Raw genomic sequence first — 22,842 nt, 5'->3', positions numbered from 1 at the left:
ATAAAAAGGGGAACAAGATAAAACCAAAAGCACGAAAAAATAAAATGAAAAATAACAAGATCAACAACAAACTCCTTCTTAACCAATTCTGGGCAAACATTGGATCTAAAATAATGAAATTCACAAATCTCAATACAATGTAGGCCTGAGACCCCCTCCCACGGTCTTCACTGGATCTCCGATGTAGAATGAATATTGGGTGAATCAAGCACACACAGTGGTGTATAATCTTTGTACACTGATGATCTACAGAAAGTAACTTTCAGCATGAGAAAGCATCAGACCACACACTGCAGGAATGGTAGCAGGCAGAGCTAACTGGACATCACATTCTTGTTGTTTGTTTTCAACTAATCAATCCAAAACTCTATTCTGTTCCCTATAGCTAGGAGGGTAGAAAGGATCTGCATTGTTACTATATATACAAAAATGCAGGAAAACTAACAGGAGAAGAAAACAAAAAAAAAAATGGCCAATAGATAATTTAATGAAAAAGTATAAATCAAGCAGTTGGTGTTCAGTAATCATGCAACAAGATGGACCCTTGTTTCGGCATAGCCTTCGTCAGGGTATGTATACATGCATGCAGTCATGTATACATTCATGCAGTCTCTATATTTGTAGAAAAGGCATTGATGAATTGATCATGGCTTTGTGTACAGAATTTTACACTTTATGCAGCATGAAAAATAGACATTCACATACTAACTTCCACCTTTGTGATGCAGGATACCTTGAGAACTAAATGCAGTAATGAGAAGGAAAATAGGAGAGCACTACTGTATATATAAATATTTATATGCAAAGGTGCACCCATTCCAAATCCCCTAAAAAAACAGAGATCCCAAAATATCAAAAAAGCAGAGGTATAACGTGTGGGGAAAACTCTTTTATATAAGTGTAAGGTGACAGACGGACACATAGTGGATAGGAAATATGTGTAACAGAAGAGCATGTCATCTGTGATATAAGCATGGAGTAATGCTCTAGTACACATCTATAATATAACGCTGGGAGCGTCACTCTGTCCGAAGCCTCTATAGACTGCGCAAGCGCAAGCGCCGGCGCAGTCTGGACCGCACAGAGCGACGCTCCCAGGAGATCGCGGTATGCGTAAGCGCTGAACGCACACCGCGATCTCCACCGGACAAGCAGGGACGAGCCAGGAGGCGGAGGGTGAGTATACTTACCTGACCCGTTCCACCGACGCGCTTCCGGGCCGTGACTGTCCCCCTGCTCCCGGAATCGGCGCCTGCGCAGTCCGCGCTTTCCGGCGCCATTTTCTTGAAGACACATTGCAGTGTCTTCAAGAAAATGGCGCCGGAAAGCGCGGACTGCGCAGGCGCCGACTCCGGGAGCAGGACCAAGAAAATGGCCGCACCCAGCACAGCCGCCGCGCCCAGCACAGCCACGCACAGCCGCCGCACCCAGCACAGCCGACCATAGCCGCCCACAGCCACGCACAGCCGCCGCACCCAGCACAGCTGCCCACAGCCACGCACAGCCACCCATAGCCACGCACAGCCGCCGCACCCAGCACAGCCGACCACAGCCACGCACAGCCGCCGCACCCAGCACAGCCGCCCACAGCCACGCACAGCCGCCGCACCCAGCACAGCCGACCACAGCCGCCGCACCCAGCACAGCCGCCCACAGCCACGCACAGCCGCCCACAGCCACGCACAGCCGCACCCAGCACAGCCACGCACAGCCGCCGCACCCAGCACAGCCGCCCACAGCCACGTACAGCCACCCATAGCCACACACAGCCGCCGCACCCAGCACAGCCGCCCACAGCCACGCACAGCCCACAGCCACGCACAGCCGCCGCACCCAGCACAGCCACCCACAGCCGCCGCACCCAGCACAGCCGCCGCACCCAGCACATCCGCCGCACCCAGCACAGCCATGCACAGCCGCCACAGCCACGCACAGCCGCCTACAGCCACGCACAGCCTCCCACAGCCACGCACAGCCGCCCACAGCCACGGACAGCCGCCGCACCCAGCACAGCCGCCGCACCCAGCACAGCCGCCCACAGCCACGCACAGCCGCCGCACCCAGCACAGCCGACCACAGCCACGCACAGCCGCCGCACCCAGCACAGCCGCCCACAGCCACGCACAGCCGCCGCACCCAGCACAGCCACGCACAGCCCACAGCCACGCACAGCTGCCGCACCCAGCACAGCCACCCACAGCCGCCGCACCCAGCACAGCCGCCGCACCCAGCACATCCGCCGCACCCAGCACAGCCATGCACAGCCGCCTACAGCCACGCACAGCCGCCTACAGCCACGCACAGCCTCGCACAGCCGCCCACAGCCACGGACAGCCGCCGCACCCAGCACAGCCGCCCACAGCCACGCACAGCCACCCATAGCCACGCACAGCCGCCGCACCCAGCACAGCCGACCACAGCCACGCACAGCCGCCGCACCCAGCACAGCCGCCCACAGCCACGCACAGCCGCCGCACCCAGCACAGCCGACCACAGCCGCCGCACCCAGCACAGCCACCCACAGCCACGCACAGCCGCACCCAGCACAGCCGACCACAGCCACGCACAGCCGCCGCACCCAGCACAGCCGCCCACAGCCACGTACAGCCACCCATAGCCACGCACAGCCGCCGCACCCAGCACAGCCGCCGCACCCAGCACAGCCGCCCACAGCCACGCACAGCCGCCGCACCCAGCACAGCCACCCACAGCCGCCGCACCCAGCACAGCCGCCGCACCCAGCACATCCGCCGCACCCAGCACAGCCATGCACAGCCGCCACAGCCACGCACAGCCGCCTACAGCCACGCACAGCCTCCCACAGCCACGCACAGCCGCCCACAGCCACGGACAGCCGCCGCACCCAGCACAGCCGCCACACCCAGCACAGCCGCCACACCCAGCACAGCCGCCCACAGCCACGCACAGCCGCCCAACCCAGCACAGCCACGCACAGCCGCCCACAGCCGCCGCACCCAGCACAGCCGCCCACAGCCACGCACAACCGCTGCACCCAGCACAGCCACCCACAGCCGCCGCACCCAGCACAGCCGCCGCACCCAGCACATCCGCCGCACCCAGCACAGCCGCCGCACCCAGCACAGCCACGCACAGCCGCCACAGCCATGCACAGCCTCCGCACCCAGCACAGCCACGCACAGCCGCCTACAGCCACGGACAGCCGCTGCACCCAGCACAGCCACCGCACCCAGCACAGCCGCCGCACCCAGCACAGCCGCCCACAGCCACGCACAGCCGCCGCACCCAGCACAGCCTCCCACAGCCACGCACAGCCGCCTACAGCCACGCACAGCCGCTGCACCCAGCACAGCCGCTGCACCCAGCACAGCCACCGCACCCAGCACAGCCGTCCACAGCTGCCGCACCCAGCACAGCCGCCCGCACCCAGCACAGCCACGTCACATACAGCCGCCCGCACTCAGCACAGCCACATACAGCCGCCCGCACTCAGCACAGCCGTCCGCACTCAGCACAGCCGCCCGCACTGATGGGGGCGCAGGATGGAGCAGCACGTGATAGGATGGGGGCGCAGGATGGGAGCACATGACAGGATGGGGATGAGGATGGAGCAGCACATGACACGGTGGAGCAGCACATGACAGGATGGGGGCGCAGGATGGAGCAGCACATGACACGGTGGAGCAGCACATGACAGGATGGGGATGCAGGATGGAGCAGCACATGACACGGTGGAGCAGCACATGACAGGATGGGGGCGCAGGATGGAGCAGCACATGACACGGTGGAGCAGCACATGACAGGATGGGGGCGCAGGATGGAGCAGCATATGACAGGATAGGAGCAGCACATACCAGGATGGAGACCATATTCCAATATAAATGCTCGCCACCCGGGCGTAGAACGGGTTCAATAGCTAGTAGTACTATGAGGGGTTAATCAGCCATGTTAGGGCCATCCTTAATTATGAGCAGCTGAGGAGTCAGCTGTTGGGCTGCTCACCAAATCTCCACCTGTGTGTGGTTCACATTGTAAACTGGAACCTGGTTATCTGACACTTGGTGCTGTGTATGGAGGTGTGTAGACCTCATGGATTGTGTGGCTTTGCAAAAAGATCTAGGGAGCTGGACTCAAAGCCAAGCGGGGGAATCCACACTATTGTATGGACTGTTAAATTTATGTTTCACTTTGTTCCAGACACAGGCTGTATTTAAATTTTCCAGTAATGTGGTTTATGAAGCCTGAAATAAACCAGCGAGACTTTTAAACAGAAATGGTTCTTGTGATACTTCATATCGCTCCCAAGTGAGTAGCATGGTTACATTTGGTGTTAGAAATGTGGACAGCATTCCCCAGGAATATGTGTGACTGCTACAGAAGTAATACATGTCTTGGGTGAAGGTGATTATAAGCCAGGGAGCATCAGACGGCATGGAGGACCCGATTTAACACCTGGTGCAAGACTAGCAGCAGCAACACCTGCAGCAACAACATCTTCCACAACAGCAGACAAATAAGCTGTTTATGCAACAGCTCCAGCAGCACCAGTAACAGATGTAGCAACAGCACCGACAACAGCAGCATCAGATTGAACCACAGAGGTGGTTGTTGGCACAAGTGGCAGCACCGACTTCAAGTTCAGCTGATGATTTCTCTGTTTGTGAGATGCTGTGGAGCCTTGCAGAAAATGACCCAAGGTGATGACATAAAGGCCTTTTTAACTGTTTTTGAAAGAACTGCCGATAGAGAGAAACTCCCGCCAGAGCAGTGGACGGAAGTCTTTTTGCTATACCTAATGGGGGAGAGGCATCCAAATTCCAAGGAGGTGACCATTCGGAAATGTAATTTGTTGGAAATGTATCAGCCCATTTCATATAGCCATCTGGTGTCTCCTGACCACCGAGCAAATGGACAATAGCATCGGACACTAGTGTTCATTCTATGCATATCTCGACTGCAGTGTGGATTGTCCACTTGGCAAGGGGCCACAAGCTTTCCCATAAAAATGAATGGTCTGAAAATAAATGGACTACTGGATTCAGGGAGTTTGGTGACATTCATCAAGGCCACACACCCTCTCCAACTGATCCATGGGAAGAAGGTGGGCATGCACTGCTAAAAACTATCCAGTGGCCAGAGTGGTAATTCAGACGGTCCTAGGTACTGAGTCCCATGAGAACGGTGTGGTCCAGGATTTATTGCACCCAATTATTATAGGCCGGGACTTTGTGTTGTTTTGGGGAGAGGGAAAGACCTCTACTGCTCGGATAAGACATGGGTTGCCACAAAAGAATTCCTACCACATCCAGAATCTGATAGGTTTCCCTTCTGTGTAATGGTGGGAGAAGAGGAGGTAGTATCCTCTGAGACAAACATCCCTGATATTGGGGTGACCCGAGAAAATTTTGAGTCTTCCCAAAATAGGGACCTAACTCTAAAAGAGGTGTTTAATAATGTAACCATTATTAGCAGCATAGCGCAGGAGCTGGAGGCTGACACCAGGCTTCCCTGATTAATGGAGACTTATTGTACCCGGTTACTAAAGTCAGAGAGAAAATAGTTGAGCATAGGGTGCTGAACATGACCCATTTACATGTCTTGGGTGGCCATCTGGGTGTTGACAAAACCCAAGAATGGGCCATGCAAAGGTTTTATTGGCCAGGATGTCACAGAGAAATCCTGTCCCATTGCAAGTTGTATTGCAAGTAATATCCCACCTGCCAGTTAACTGCTCCCACCTCACACTTCCGAAATCCCCTTGCGCCGCTACCCATCATAGAGGTACCATTTGAGCGAATTTCTGGGGACATGGTCGGCCCCCTTGTTAAGTTTCTTCGTGGGCATCAATATATATCGGTTGTCATCGACTATGCTACACGGTACCCATATGCAAATTGCCTCTTCTGAGAAAAAGAGGACTTAAACTCTACAGCGCCACCTATTGGAAGTAGCGATCCTACAAGTCACAATCAACCCTTTAAAGAGTCGTGCAATATGACTTAGGATAAAAGCCAAATCAGTATCTCAATTCACAGACACGGTGTTCCCCTGAGAAACTCCTCCACGAAAAGCATGTGTTGGTCCACATCTTTGCCAGGAAAGAACTACCTACGGAGATCCTGGCCAACAAAAGGAATACCTTATATGAGTAAGGTGATAAGGGATCTGTGTAAGGCGTTGCAAATTGCAGAACCAAAGAAGTCAATTTACCATCTCTAGACAGATGGCCTTGTGGAAAGGTTTAATAAAACCATAAATATGCTTAAGAAGGCCATAGAAAAGGCCGAGTGAGACTGGGACGGTCTCCTCCCATGTCTATTATTCTCAATTCGGGATGTTCAACAAGCTTCTACCAGATTCTTTCCTTTTCAACGCCTGTGTGGATGACATCAAGGGGTCTCCTTGATATAACTAGGGAAACCTTGGATACCAAGGTCACGCCCCATCAGAGCATCATCGAGCACATCACCCAGATGCAGGAGAGGGTTCCTAAGGTAATTTCCACCATAAAGAAACATCTCCAGGCCCAAGAGGCTCAATCCCGGGTCTACAACTGGTCAGCCAGAGTAAGGCAGTTAAGTCCCAGAGACCGAGTCCTCATGCTTATTTCCACGGTAGTGGGTACGTTTTTGGCCAAATGGCAATGCCCCTATGAGATGGTAGAAAAGCTGGGGGAAGTAAACTACAAGGTTCATCAACCGGAAAGACGTAAACAGTACTAGATCTACCACATCAATTTATCAAGCCATTGTACAACAGGACCCCATTGAAACTTCATGTTTGCTGGTCAAGCCAGATGGGGATATTGGAGGTGTCACAAAAGCAGAGACACTGTTGAAGGCCCAAAAACAGCAGTGTTGGGAATTGCTGTAGTAGAACCAGGACCTGTTATAAGATTTGCCAGGGTGTACAGATGTCATAAAACATGAGGTGCTGATGGAACTCCATGTGCTGGTGAACTTGAAGCAATACTGAATTCCTGAGGCCCACCGAGGACTGATCTCCAAGGAAGTGAAGCGTTTGTTGAATTGAAGGGTGAGTGGTCTAGCCCAATTGTCCATTTTTCAAAATCCAATGGAGAATGAATATACTATAATGATTATTGGAAGCTGAACGATGTTTCCAAGTTTGATGCATATCTGATGCCATGTGTCAATCAGGTGATTGAGAGACTTAGGCCGGCAAGATAACCACCTTGGATCTAACAAATGGATATTGGTAAACCCATGTCCCAAGAAGCCAAGGAGAAGACTGCTTTCTCTACACCCAACAGATGCTTCCTGATGCCGCAGAATATGTTGGTGCTATAGAAATAAAATTATTATTATTATTATTATTATTATTAAATAGGTGTATGGGGTTTTTTTGTTGATGTTTTTGCTTTTTTTTATTTTGCCAGAAGCATTAATAAACTTTGAGAATGCATTCTCCCATACATGCTATCCATCTTCCTTTTTAATATATTGGGGAAAATATGTAGAATGTGATCTATTCACAGAAAAAAATGTACATTACAGAAATAGAAACTAAACATTTAAAAAAATCTGTAAAATGGGTAAAAAAGGAGAAGACATATGCTGAAAGATTAGATTTGCTGGCCTCTCAAAATTAATGGGCATGTAGAGCTATAATGAAAGGCATGCTTGACATCAATAAATATTTCGCGACAGGGTGACCTATCTTATAATCTTATAAATTAATAATTTGATAGGACCTGCTCACCCTGTTAAGTTGAATATAGTTATTTTGGCAGTTAAGCAAAATTGTCCTTCTTTCTATCAAATCTTTCTTTAAGTCAGAAATGACTGACTGGATTGTACGTAATTCATCATATACTATGCTTTGCTAGGCAGTTTTGCAATATTTGTTTTACATTCATCTAGTGACTTGAAGACAAAGCAGTTCATGGACTATTTATTCATCGCTATCCACATACTGATCTAGATGCCTAAGACCTAATTAAATAATAAAAAATAATTCAATTACCTTATACGTAACTAGCTACAGTATGCCCTTCGCATAGATTTTGAATAGAGCAGTAGGGCACATGTGATACCACAATTTTATTTACACTCCCATGGAACAGGTGAGTCATACTGAGACCCCCATTCTAGTGATCAGTGGGGGTCCAAGGGCATGCCTTTAGGATGTCAGTGGTAAGCACTGGACTATAATGCTGCTTATGGTACTGTTATTTCACCAAAGTTCCCATCAAATTGTTTTATTCTCTCTGAATTGTACATCTACAAAGCCACTACATAGAAAATACTTACATAAGGCCTCCTTCACACGTTTTGATATTCCTGGTACTGGAAAATCCAGTACCAATGTTATCTGTATCCGTGTGCGTATGTGTCATCCGTGTGCTGTTCAAGTGCACCATCCATGTGACACATACTGGAATAGAATGCAGAAGACAAATGTTTAGGTGTTAGTTGTGCAAAGATATAAATAGATAGTTAAATAGATAGATAACAATTTATTGGCAGAAATGTTCCCACGAAGCTCTAATGTAGTCCACATTTCCCGAATCCTGCTCTTCTGTCTGTGAATAGCAGTAAAGTTACAGCTATTTAAAGTCCTCAGTTAATCACGACAATGCTCGTTAGAGTACCCAGTGCCTGTGAATAGGAGGAACTTTGCTGATATTCACAGATGCGTAGGAGTAGGATTCAGGGAATGTGGAATACATTGGAGCTCGTGAAAAAAACGGACATGTGAAGGTCTCCCAGAACTGTATTGAACCCCTTTTGAGCTCTTTAACACAAACACAGATCTAATACTAGACTATTACAACAAGAAAGTGTGCAAAGAAAAATCAGTTGTGTTTACATTTCTGGATTATGGAGTTTTTTCTTTCGTCTTAAAAAAAAATATGGCTTGTCTGTTTCATAAAGCAGGAAGCACACGTTCTGTGACACACAAGCCTTGTATTCAGGATTTTTCTTTAATAGCAAAATTAGGACAGATGGGTATTAATACGGTCCTTGTTCGAAGTGTGAGAAAAATAATCAAAAAAGGTTGTTATTAAGGTGCTGTTACTTGATACTTAAGTATATTACATTTCACTTAATACACGGTCATACTGAGTGACAATATAGGTACAGCACCTACATTTAAATCCGACTGAGACTACCACTCCCATTTTCAATGTGTTTCAGCATTGATGTAGTACACAATACTCAGATGAAGCCTTTTTGTATTCCTTTGTATGTCGAAAGAGCTGTGTAATCTCCATCCCTACGCTGTTAAATCCAAAAATGGCTGCTCCTTGGATGGCCCAAGTCATTTATAGTCTCTGCCATAGTCTCCCTGAGTTGCTGCAGTAGACCATGTAATGTTATAGCTGGAAGGCATTATGGGGAGGACAAAGCTGACAAGCCTGGTGTTATTAGCTGGTACTCTGAGTCTTCAGCGGTCTGTGAAATGACTAAAAGCATTTATTTATGTTTTTTTGGCAATTCTCTCTAATCGAATTGCAAACTGTGGATTTTCAAATTTGAGGCAATTCAACCTTTCCTTCATTCTCCTTACATTTGTTCTTACGTACATATCGATCCGCTTATCTCTGGTGGAGCACTGCCTGTGTAAGTTTATATATGGATGTATGCTGTATATTGGTTTTCATTTTATTTTATTTTTTTCAGCAAAATCCATAGAAAGGGGAGACGAACTTTCAGATTCTGGACTTGATATCCTGAGACAAGCTGCTGCTTATTCAAAGGTATGGTTTAAAAGTATAAACATAAATTATTATATACTGTACACTAGCTATATGAATATATAATTTTAGAAGCTGTTGACGGTCCTACACAAATTCTGTGTAGTGTCTCGGTATGTATTAGTGGTTAATATAACCACACAATAAGTACTGTCTCACTGAATATAGTAAGAGAATGTAGATAAACAAGATGTTCACCTTAGTGACTGTATGTAGAGGATCATACTTCCTGTGCCAGTGATAGCCCATCCTGTATAGTCAAGGGAATCGATTTAGTTTGGATAAAGTGATACAATACTGATGAGCTAAGGTAAAATACAAAGTCCCATGTGTGGTATTGTGGTGCCCGGGAATATCCTGGGGGCAGCGTTAATGGTTACTGTCAAGGAGCTCTAACCTTTAGTGTTCCCTTTGGCTGTAAACTTGATTCATAGCCAGACAGCAGTTTACCGCATAGCCAAACACCATTTTGCTTATGGCAATGACATGATTGTACAGTTTGAAGCATAGTTTTCCAATTTAAAGCTAAAGAAACACTGGCTACCTCTCCCCGATTTGGCAAAAAATGAAGCCATCACCAGCTGCCTTCCGATTCTGAAGATTCAAGTGGTCCAGAACCACTGAATGAGTGCAAAAGAGTTGCAGCAAAAATTGGTGGCAGCAGGCACTGATGTACAGTTTACACAATAAGGTACATTCAAAATGCTGAAAATCTCCATTCCTGAGATCCAAGATGCAGACCTCTACTGCCTAACAAACACAAGAAAAGTTCTCTCTGACTCTGATTTGTATGGTTTTGAGTAAGTTTTGGGATTCTTTTCTGTGGACTGATGAAACAAAAGGGGACCTTTTCCAACCTATGAATTAGTAGTAATCATGGGGAGTATATAGTAAAGCATGGTGGTAGCTCAGTGATGCTTCTTTGCTTCCTCTGGCAATGAAAACCTACAATGTGTAGAGAGAAAAATTAATTCAATCCAATATTCGGAAATCCTAGGCGACAAACATCATGTCTTCTGTGAGGATGCTGAAGCTTGGGTGTCATTGGATCTTCCAAAAGGACAATGATCCCAATCATACCTCAAAGTCCACCAAACTTTCTTTAGAAGTTCTAAGTATTCTCGAGTGGCCATTAGTTGTGTTAAACTATTTTTAATTGATTGATTTATTGCAAACAGCAGAAATTTTGCAAATTCTGCCAATAAACCGAATATACAATGGCAGTTAAATACTGATTACATTGGTAGTACCACTCAAGTTTTTTTTCAATTGCTCATGGCTCCTCTAGCCTCCAGATGCTCTATTTAGTTATTTAGACAATAATAGCAAGTGTATAGAAAGGTTTGTTTTGTTCCTTTGAAAAAAAGATCAATCAAGTCTGTCAATGTTTGCTTAGCAAACTTTAGTCACCGTGTGGGGTTGCATACACATTGCAGTAGGGTGCATTATATACTAAAAATTCCAGCTGAAAAATGTGCAAATAAGCTACTGTTTCTCAACTGCAAACATCTTCATGGCAATCCACCCAAGGCATTGTTGCGGTGTTTAAACTTCAGCATCACACTATCCGCAAAGGGTTCTAGCATGAAACTAAGCTATTATTGATCTTACACATTCTTTCCCAGACTAGAGCAAAAAACAATATGGAGTCATCATCATCAATCATGTGACAGAATACCATTGTTTAGTGCAAATAATCCCAATCACAAATATATCTTTTTTTCTCTCTAGGTGTCTCAAAGACATGCCCGGCTAGGTAAATATGTTGTTCAATTCTTCTAATATGAGCAGCGTGTGATGATGATTTGAAATGTGACATATGGTGCTAGATAAAGTACTGTCATGGATCTATGCATATTCTTGTGGGAATGCACATCAATCTGAGAACTAGTCAGCCTGAAAAAAAAATCCATGGAAAAAAAAAAGAATTGGAGACTTGCTATCTGTGCATACTGTGTCTGAAGCAATGAACTCTTTGAGCATACACTGCTTCACATCAGAGGCAACTGTTGGCATTAGTTGGCAGAATAAATATGATTGCAACTGTAAATCAGACGTGTCACTTGTAGCTCCAGGACCACAATTCCATTCCCATCCCATCGCGCTACTTTCAATACCTTTGTCATCTAACATGTCAGAAAGACTTTTGTGCCAACATAGGCATGGGGGCAACATGAGATTATTACTAACTGCATACCAAATATACAAAATCTATTAGGATATCTTATCAGGGAAATCTGCATCTTTTTCCACTTAGGCTACTTTCACACTAGCGTCGGGCCGACGTTCCCGACGCTAGCGTTGTCTCCGCCGCACAACGGGGGCAGCGGATGCATTTTTCCAGCGCATCCGCTGCCCCATTGTGAGGTGCGGGGAGGTGGGGGCGGAGTTCCGGCCGCGCATGCGCGGTCGGAAAGAACCTTTACGACGGAGCAAAAAACGTTGCAAGCAACGTTTTTTGCTCCCGACGGTCCGCCACTGCACGACGCATCCGTCGCACGACGGGTGCGACGTGTGGCAATCCGTCACAATGCGTCGCTTAATGTTAATCAATGGTGAAAAAACGCATCCTGCAAACACTTTTGCAGGATGCGTTTTTTCAGCAAAACGACGCATTGTGACGGAATGCAGTTAACGCTAGTGTGAAAGTAGCCTTATGAGCTACTTCTTCCCCTCCACCTGCCTCGAACTCACCATCCACTCTGAATAACAGCTGAAATCTGTCTTTATCAAAGTAAGATGGACTGATTTCACGGTGAGGTGTTAGGTTACACAGCCATTTAACTCTATGGAGAGAGAAGTAAAGGTACCTTCACACTAAGCGACTTTGCAGCGAGAACGACGACGATCCGTGACGTTGCAGCGTCCTGGATAGCGATCTCGTTGTGTTTGACACGCAGCAGCGATCTGGATCCCGCTGTGATATCGTTGGTCGGAGCTAGAAGTCCAGAACTTTATTTCGTCGCTGATCACCCGCTGTCATCGCTGGATCGGTGTGTGTGACACCGATCCAGCAATGTGTTCACTTGTAACCAGGGTAAACATCGGGTTACTAAGCGCAGGGCCGCGCTTAGTAACCCGATATTTACCCTGGTTACCATTGTAAAAGTAAAAAAAAAACACTACATACTCACCTTCTGATGTCTTTTACAATGGTAACCAGGGTAAATATCGGGTTACTAAGCGCGGCCCTGCGCTTGGTAACCCGATGTTTACCCTGGTTACCCAGGTGCTGCAGGAGGACTTCGGCATCGTTGAAGACAGATTCAACGATGCCGAAGTCGTTCCCCTGATCGTTGGTCGCTGGAGAGAGCTGTCTGTGTGACAGCTCCCCAGCGACCTAAACAGCGACGCTGCAGCGATCGGATCGTTGTCTATATCGCTGCAGCGTCGCTAAATGTGACGGTACCTTAAGAAGAGGAGTCAGCAGCGTTCAGCAAAGGTAGACACAGGCAGATCGTGCTGCAGCACTCAGCAAATGCATTTCACTTCAGTTCTGGATTCACAGGCACATGGCTCAGTACTGCTGTACAATATCGCTTCTGTTTGTGTGTTACAGAGAGAGCAAAAGCAGGAATTAATCTCTCAGTGAACTGTGTATGGCAGAAACTAGTCCCCATCCACTAGCTCAGAGAGAACTGAAATTTAGAGAGGACCTTGATTCATAATTTGCATATTTTTAATTTACTAGTTTTTTCATTCATCACTATTTTTTGCCAAATTCTTCAAAAAGGCACTCACAAGTTGATGAAATTTATGCAAAATCAAATATGCGCTCTTTTTCTTTCATTTTTTTTTGTGATTTTTATAGAGCAAAAAGTTGCATGATCCCGTAACCCCTTCATCCCCAAGTCTGTTAACACCTTCCTGACCAGGCCATTACTTTATGTGGTTACAACTCTGGAAGGCTTCAATGCATCCCAGTGATTCTAAGAATGTTTTTTCATGACACTTGTACTTTATGATAGTGGTAAATTTAGGCTGATATTTTTTGCATTTATTTGTGAAATTATTGGAATTTCGGTGAAAATGTTGAAAATTTTGCAATTTTAAAACTTTTAATTTTTATGCCCTTAAAACAGATAGTTATAGCATACAAAATAGTTATTAACCCCTTTCTGATGTTGGGCATAAATTTACGCCAATGTCGGACTCCGTCCCTTTGATGTGGGCTCAGGCCCTGAGCCCACATCTTTCCCAGGACATGTCAGCTGTTTTGAACAGCTGACATATGCCCGGAATAGCTGCTGGTGGAATGGTGATCCACCCACAGCTATTAACCCATTAAATGCCACATACAAACGCTGACAGCGGCATTTAACTCACACTTCCGGCCATTGGGCCAGGAATCTGCCCACTGGTAACCCCTTCACGTGATCACAGGTCACCGGTTTGTTGGCATGACAACCAGAGGTCTCCTGGAGACCTCTGGCTGTCAGTGCCACCTTTCTGTGAGCCCCACCCGGTGGTCGGCGCTCATAGCTAGTGAGTAATTCTGCTATATAGAGGCGATCTGAACATAGCTGATCAGGCTATGGCAGCTTCTAGCCTCCTATGGAGAGTATTGAAGCATGCCAAAAGTAAAAAAAAAAATGTTTTTAAAACTATAAAAAAATAAAAAATATATAAAACTTTAAATCACCCCCCTTTCGCCCCATTCAAAATAAAATACAAAAAATCAAACCTGCACATATTTGGTATCGCCGCATTCAGAATCACCCAATCTATCAAAAAAAAAGAGGATTAACTGGATCGCTAAACGGCATAGCGAGAAAAAAGTCAAAACGCCAGAATTACATATTTTTGGTCGCCATGACATTGTATTAAAATGCAATAACGGGCGATAAAAAGAACGTATCTGCACCAAAATGGTATAATTAAAAACATCAGCGGGGCACGCAAAAAATAAGCCCTCACCCAACCCGAGATCACGAAAAATGGAGACGCTAGGGGTATTGGAATATGGCACAGTTTTTTTTTTAACAAAGTTTTGAATTTTTTCACCACTTGAATAAAAAAGAACTTAGAAATGTTTGGAGTCTATGAACTCGTAATGACCTGGAGAATCATAATGGCAGGTTAGTTTTATCATTCAGTGAACCTAGCAAAATAGCCAAACAAAAAACCACTGTGGGATTGCACTTTTTTTTGCAATTTCACCGCTCTTGGAATTTCTTTCCTGTTTCTAGCACACAACATGGTAAAACCAATGGTGTCGTTCAAAAACACAACTCGCCCCGCAAAAAAAAAGCCCTCACATGGCCATTTTGACTAAAATATAAAAATGTTATGGCTCTGGGAAGAAGGGGAGCAAAAAATGAAATTGCCAAACCCAAAATAGCTCTGGTCTTTAAGGGGTTAAATAACATTTACCACATAAGGCCGGCGTCACACTCAGCGTAGGGAAATACGGTCCATATTTTACGGCCGTAATACGCAGTATTTTTCCCAAAAAGTTCCCACGGTCGAGTTCATATGAGTTCATCCATCAGAGGGTTAATCACCGCGACTCGAGGTAACTATAGGACTTTCCCCTGCATTCCATTCATTCACCAAATTTTACAGACAGGAGCACAGCTGCATTAGCAGAGCTCCTGGGTGTAAAATGATTTAACCCCTTCAGATGGATTTACAGCGTGTGACAAGACTGTAACGACGGAAGGTATGGAATATTGTTGTTTGTTTTGTTTAACTTCATTTCAGGTGACAAGGGTCTTCAGGTGGATTGAGAGTATAATAAAATATTAAAACACCCTTTTATTAAAATACTTTTTAATAATGTGTGTGTTTTATTAACCATTTCATACTATTGGATTAATAATGGATAGGTGTCATAATTGACGCCTCTCCATTATTAATCTGGCTTAATGTCACCTTACAATAGCAAGGTGACATTAACCCTTCATTACCCCATATCCCACCGCTACACGGGAGTGGGAAGAGAGAGGCTAAGTGCCAGAATAGGTGCATCTTACAGATGTGCCTTTTCTGGGGTGGCTGGGGGCAGATGTTTTTAGCCCGGGGGGGTCCTATAACCATGGTTCCTCCCTAGGCTATTAATATCTGCCCTCATTCACTGGCTTTCCCACTCTGGTGGAGAAAATTGCGCTGGAGCCCATGCCAATTTTTTCCGGGATTTAACCCTTTAATTTAATAGCTAGAGCTTCAAAATTTAACACACAGACACTTGTTACATTAGTACAGAGGAATATGTAATAAAAAAAGGGATATGATATGGTTTACTGTATGTAAACCATGTCTCATATCCTGTCGGGTTTGTGAAGGAGAGAGCAAAAGCCGTCAATTGAATTACCGGCTTTTCTGCTATCTAGCGCTGAATTAAATATAAATATATATATATATATATATATATATATATATATATATATATATAGGTGTCTCACTGACATATATATATATATATATATATATATATATGTATGTGTGTGTGTATCATAGTCAGTACAGATAAAACTACAACAGCAGAGATAATACTAATACTGCGTTAAAAAACAGGTAATTGTTAGAAATAGTCTCTCTCCATTGATGAAATTAAAGGAAAAAAGTTTGTGCTGCTTCAAGTAATTTACATAGCAGACTTGGGGTTCCAGCTATAGATCTTGCATGTGTATGATTACAAAATGGTATTAAACCAGCCTAGTTTGCCAAAGTTGCTTTCTTGTTGTAGTGTCCATAAAATCAGTACAGGATAAGGGTTATCCTTCTGCCTATGTGCATTCCTGTGTGCACAGATATCCGCTGTAGGGATCCTATACCCTGGAGGGGATACATGTGGGCACAGTGCAGCGAGACTCTGAAAATCTTGTGACAAGTCTATGCAGCCCGGGCCCTTCAGCCGGGAGCATCCCTGGGAGGGTGATTTCTGGAGTAGCGTGTGATGTCACTGTGAGAAGCTATGAGGTCCTATGGTGTCCTCAAACCTATGTGTTTCAGGAAAACTTTGGTCCCTTGGAAAAAATGAAAATTTTACTTTTTCCCACAAAAATTTGAATAAGCGCCAAGTTTTTCATTTTCACAACAGTAACAGCATAAGTGACCCTGTGGCCATGTTACATTGACAGAGCACCTGAGATGCCAGAACAGCAGAACCCCCCCCATAAGTGATCCCATTTTACAAACTACATTTTTAATTTTTAAAAGGGCTAGTAGGAAAAATTGGATCTCACAATTTGTTAATGCAATTTTTCCTGAGTGCGCTATAGCTTTTTTATTCCTCCGCTGACGAAACTGTATGGTGGCTTCTCTTTTTGCTGGACAAAATGAAAGTTTCAGTGATACCGTTTTTATTTACATTCAACTTTTTGTATCGCATTTTATTCCACTTTTTTGCTGGAATGATGAAATGCATAGTTTTATTGCCTTTTTTTTTTTCTTTTTTTTCTTTAAAGAGTTAACTGAAGAGATTATAGTGTGACCGTTTTAGAAGTTGGGTCATTTTGGATGTGGCAAAACCAAATATGTGCACTTTAATTTTTTTACATAAATATACCTATTTATTGGGTTAATATTTTTTCCTTTTTTTTTTTTCTACTTTTTTACGTAGTCTCTTTATGGGACATTATAACTTTTATGTCTCTGCTGATATAATGAATTGAAATGCACAAGCATTATACCTGTCAGTGCTGCACTAACAGAAGCTTCTTATGTCATGCTCTGAGCATGGTCTGACAGGCTTACCATAGCTGGGTGCCTTGGAAGTCTTCATGACGACCTCCGGTTGCCATGGCAATGAAAAAGCCCTCGCGATGACGTTGTGGGCTCACTGATCTAATGGGAGAGGCAGCCCCCTCTCTCTTCCTGCCTTCTAAATGCTCCGATCACTTGCATGATCGAGCTTGGCATTTATGTTGCTAAATGGCCCAGAGTGGTGCGGGCACCACTGCTGGCACTGACTGTGGAGGCTCAGCTTTCATTTAAGCCGAGCAGCTGGCAGCGATCACGCAGGCACAGCTCCTGTGCCCGCATGATTGCCATGATGTAAATTTATGTCATTTTGCCAGAACGCCTTCCCGACCATGATGTAAACTTACCTCAAATGTCGTGAAGGCAATAAATCTATCTTTAGCCTTAAAAATTATGAAGCTGAATCCATGAAACATTGGGGTTTATGTGTGAGCCAGAAGTAACTTTTACAATGTAAAGGCCCCGTCTCACTTAAGGCCCCGTCTCACATAGCGAGATCGCTAGCGAGATCGCTGCTGAGTCACTAGTTTTGTGACGCAACAGCGACCTCCATAGCGATCTCGCTATGTGTGACACGTACCAGCGATCAGGCCCCTGCTGCGAGATCGCTGGTCGTGTCAGAATGGCCTGGACCTTTTTTTGGTCGTTGAGGCCCCGCTGACATCGCTGAATCGGTGTGTGTGACACCGATCCAGCGATGTCTTCACTGGTAACCAGGGTAAACATCGGGTTACTAAGCGCAGGGCCGCGCTTAGTAACCCGATGTTTACCCTGGTTACCAGCGTAAATGTACAAAAAAACAAACAGTACATACTCGCCTTTCGGTGTCCAGGTCCCTTGCCGTCTGCTTCCTGCTCTCACTGACTGCCGCCGTACAGCGAGAGCGCAGCGGTGACGTCACCGCTGCGCTCTGCTCTCACTGTACGGCCGGATCTCAGTCAGAGCAGGAAGCAGACGGCAAGGGACCTGGACACCGAAAGGCGAGTATGTAGTGTTTGTTTTTTTTGGTAACCAGGGTAAACATCGGGTTACTAAGCGCGGCCCTGCGCTTAGTAACCCGATGTTTACCCTGGTTACCCGGGTGCTGCAGGGGGACTTCGGCATCGTTGAAGACAGTTTCAACGATGCCGAAGTCGTTCCCCTGATCATTGGTCGCTGGAGAGAGCTGTCTGTGTGACAGCTCCCCAGCGACCACACAGCGACTTACCAACGATCACGGCCAGGTCGTATCGCTGGTCGTGATCGTTGGTAAATCGCTTAAGGCCCCGTCTCACTAAGCGATTTACCAACGATCACGACCAGCGATACGACCTGGCCGTGATCGTTGGTAAGTCGCTGTGTGGTCGCTGGGGAGCTGTCACACAGACAGCTCTCTCCAGCGACCAACGATCAGGGGAACGACTTCGGCATCGTTGAAACTGTCTTCAACGATGCCGAAGTCCCCCTGCAGCACCCGGGTAACCAGGGTAAACATCGGGTTACTAAGCGCAGGGCCGCGCTTAGTAACCCGATGTTTACCCTGGTTACCAAAAAAAACAAACACTACATACTCGCCTTTCGGTGTCCAGGTCCCTTGCCGTCTGCTTCCTGCTCTGACTGAGATCCGGCCGTACAGTGAGAGCAGAGCGCAGCGGTGACGTCACCGCTGCGCTCTCGCTGTACGGCGGCAGTCAGTGAGAGCAGGAAGCAGACGGCAAGGGACCTGGACACCGAAAGGCGAGTATGTACTGTTTGTTTTTTTGTACATTTACGCTGGTAACCAGGGTAAACATCGGGTTACTAAGCGCGGCCCTGCGCTTAGTAACCCGATGTTTACCCTGGTTACCAGTGAAGACATCGCTGGATCGGTGTCACACACACCGATTCAGCGATGTCAGCGGGGCCTCAACGACCAAAAAAAGGTCCAGGCCATTCTGACACGACCAGCGATCTCGCAGCAGGGGCCTGATCGCTGGTACGTGTCACACATAGCGAGATCGCTATGGAGGTCGCTGTTGCGTCACAAAACTAGTGACTCAGCAGCGATCTCGCTAGCGATCTCGCTATGTAAGACGGGGCCTTAAGCCTATGAAGCCTCTTTCAATAGATTTACATTATAAGAGCGCTTTCTGTTCACACATAAACCCCAGATTATTCCAGGGAGAATACGACCAGAGTGGTGCTGGAAACTGGAGAATTCTCCGATCAGTGAGAATATTACATTCTTCTTTAAAAAAAATAGTTTGTCATAGAACATTTTGCCAAATATGCATGTGTTCACTTGTACTTTACTAGTATTTGAATTACACCTATGCACTTACGCAGGTGCTTGCTACAGGCTGTATTTATTACAAAATTAGTGGGGAGTTGGATCTTTTCTGGAGTTGTTATTGCGCCCCCTTCCTACCTCCCCATGATAACTGAATCATACAAAAAGAGCATACAGAGCTTTGTCCAGCAATGGCGGATAAACTATACTTTTAATTTCCCATAGTTAAACTCAATAACTTTGGGCATTAGGGCATATTTGGATGCATGATAATGTTGATACTTTCCTTTCCACCTTTTTCAGCCCCTGGATATTCCATGCTAATGTCGAAAATGAAACAAAGAACTTCTGAGTGAAAATAATGCAGCAGTAATTCACCACTGGTGCCTCTTTATTTTTTTTATAACATGATTCACATTTTGTAACTTGTTTTTGTAAATTGATTTTATGTTTCCTGTTTGAAGTGTAGAAAATTTTGTCTACATGTCTAAACCGTTCTCGTTGCTTGAGGCACTTGTTCTTGCTAGACATATGATAACATAAGAACAAGTGCCTGCTGTCAATAAATGGGTTAGACATTTGGTCTATGCATTATAACCCATGAACTCTTAAAATTACAGCAGCTCTTAAATTGTTAATTTAATTATTGTAGGAAAATTAACTCTGATAAAGAATTGTGAACCATGCCGTCTCCATAGAAAGCAAAGTGGAGCCATCAATTTTCACCAACATCATTGCCACATTGTTCTATGATAGCTGAGATTACGCTGGCCGACCCCCGGTGACTGAGCATTGATAAGATTTTCTAGAGAGGTCACATACCGAGACAAATGTAGTGTATCAGTATTCTACTAAATTTGCTGATTTAGTAACCAATTCAAATTGAGACTTTGCAAGTGTGTGGTACAAATTAACTAAATAAAATATTTTTAAAATTTGCCATAATATCACCCAAAATAATTTTGGGGGTGATAAAACAAGCATGTCAATTTTAGTATAGTAGCAAAAATATGTTATATTAAAATTTTTAGCAAAAAATGGAAAAGAGGGCTTCAAGATTAGTCCAAATTATCAGACTTTTGACTTTAACATTCTCCACGACAATGGCAACATTAGCTCAGATGGATTTTTGTTTTATGTATTTTGTAGCTGTGTTTTTGCTTAAGTCATGTCTGTTTTATGGTGCAATGTTGGGTTGTTAAGGATAAACACGTTTCTGTTCCAATTCTAATTTCTCAGATGATTGTTTATTGATCATTTTCCATTAAGTCATTTTGAATTAAAGTTCTGTACCTTCACACTCTAACCCAACAGTGCATCCATCACAGTGAGCACCCACCATTCACAAAATGTACAAAATAAACAACACCTTTTACTAAGTGATTTCTTTGTTTTATTTTTTGTGTCTTTATTTGTTTGCCTAAAATATTTTCTTAGACATTGTATTTGAAAATTAGATTTTTGAAAACCTCTATCAACAAATATGAGTAACGGGTATGATTTCTGAACCAGAGCTGAACAAAATGAAAAACCTGGAAATATTTGTGGCATGGATCTTAATGAATTTTATCTTATTTCAATATTAAGATAAGGATCGGGGAATAAAATCTTATATCTAGCACCAACAAATCTTTTGAACTCCAATTGCTGTTGAGAGAATTCATAAATTGAGATGGGCGGAAACCTGGATGTTCGGGTCCAGTGGGTTCGGCCGAACAGTTACAAAGAGTAGGGGTTCAAACCTGAACTTGGACCGGGGCCCGAACATCCAGTCTTTGCCACGCTGTCATGTGCATGACAGCGCAGTTAACACTGTGTCTGACTGGTGGTGAAATCACCCCCAACAGTCAGAGAGCTGCGGTTCACACTCTGTCAAAAGACAGCGTGAGCACTCAGCTGTGATTGGAGGTATGAAGTTTACCTCCAGTCACTGGTGTAATGCTCCCATCATGTGACATCTGCTACAACTAATAACAGTGAGAGCAGGAGAGGCTGATGGGAGTATTCATCAGCTGGCTCCTGCACTGTAAATAAATACCTTATATACTCGAGTAAAAGCCGACCCCCAAATTTTGCCACAAAAAACTGGGAAAACTTAATGACTCGAGTATAAGCCTAGGGTGGAAAATGCAGCAGCTACTGGTAAATTTCAAAAGTAAAAATAGATACCAATAAAAGTAAAATGAATTGAGACATCAGTAGTTTAAGTGTTTTTGAATATCTATATTGAATCAGGAGCCCCATATAATGCTCCATACAGTTCATGATGGCCCCATAAGATGCTCTACACAAAATATGCCCCATATAATGCTCCATACAGTTTATTATGGGCTCCATAAGATGCTCCATATTAAAATATGCCACATATAAAGCTGCACAAGTGCTGATTATGGCCCCATAAGATGCTCCATAGACACATTTGCCCCGTATAATGCTCCACAAATGTGGATTATGGCCCCATAAGATGCTCCAGAGATATTTGCCCCATATAATGCTGCAAATGGCCCCATACAGATATTTGCCCCATATATAATGCTGCACATGGCCCCATAAGATGCTCCATACAGATATTTGCCCCATATATAATGCTGCACATGGCCCCATAAGATGCTCCATAAAGATATTTGCCCCATATAATGCTGCACATGGCCCCATACAGATATTTGCCCCATATAATGCTGCACATAGCCCCATAAGATGCCCCACACAGATATTTGCCCCATATAATGCTGCACATGGCCCCATAAGAAGCTCCATAAAGATATTTGCCCCATATAATGCTGCACATGGCCCCATACAAATATTTGCCCCATATAATGCTGCACAAATGCTGATTATGGCCCCATAAGATGCTTCATACAGTTATTTGCCCCATATAACGCTGCACATGGCCTCATAAGATGCTCCATACAGATAATTGCCCCATATAATGCTGCACATGGTCCCATAAGATGCTCCATACAGATAATTATTATTATTATTATTATTATTCATTTTTATAGCGCCATTTATTCCATGGCGCTTTACATGTGAAATACGGGGCAAATATAGACAAATACATTAAACATGAGCAAAAAACAAGTCACACGGGTACATAAGGAGGGAGGACCCTGCCCGCGAGGGCTCACAATCTGCAGGGGATGGGTGATGATACACTAGGAGAGGGCAGAGCTGGTTGTGCGGCGGTTCA

The 22,842-nt window shown here is 45.1% G+C and overlaps 1 protein-coding gene across 1 annotated transcript in view; it reads left to right on the top strand.

Moving 5' to 3' along the window:
* The window catches only part of TGFBI (transforming growth factor beta induced), a 180,018-nt gene extending 158,983 nt beyond the window's left edge, over positions 1–21,035 (top strand). Inside the window, exons 15-17 of the mRNA XM_077265973.1 lie at positions 9,627–9,703; positions 11,432–11,456; positions 19,956–21,035. Of these exons, the coding sequence (XP_077122088.1) occupies positions 9,627–9,703; positions 11,432–11,456; positions 19,956–20,008 (155 nt within the window). The 3' untranslated portion in view covers positions 20,009–21,035. The remainder of the gene's footprint in view (positions 1–9,626; positions 9,704–11,431; positions 11,457–19,955) is intronic.
* Positions 21,036–22,842: the final 1,807 nt, after the last annotated feature.

Source organism: Ranitomeya variabilis, chromosome 5, assembly GCF_051348905.1.
Source record: "Ranitomeya variabilis isolate aRanVar5 chromosome 5, aRanVar5.hap1, whole genome shotgun sequence".
NCBI classification, from domain to species: Eukaryota; Metazoa; Chordata; class Amphibia; order Anura; family Dendrobatidae; genus Ranitomeya; species Ranitomeya variabilis.
The sequence above is the reverse complement of the archived record's forward strand: the minus strand, read 5'-3'. Positions and strand labels throughout refer to the sequence as shown.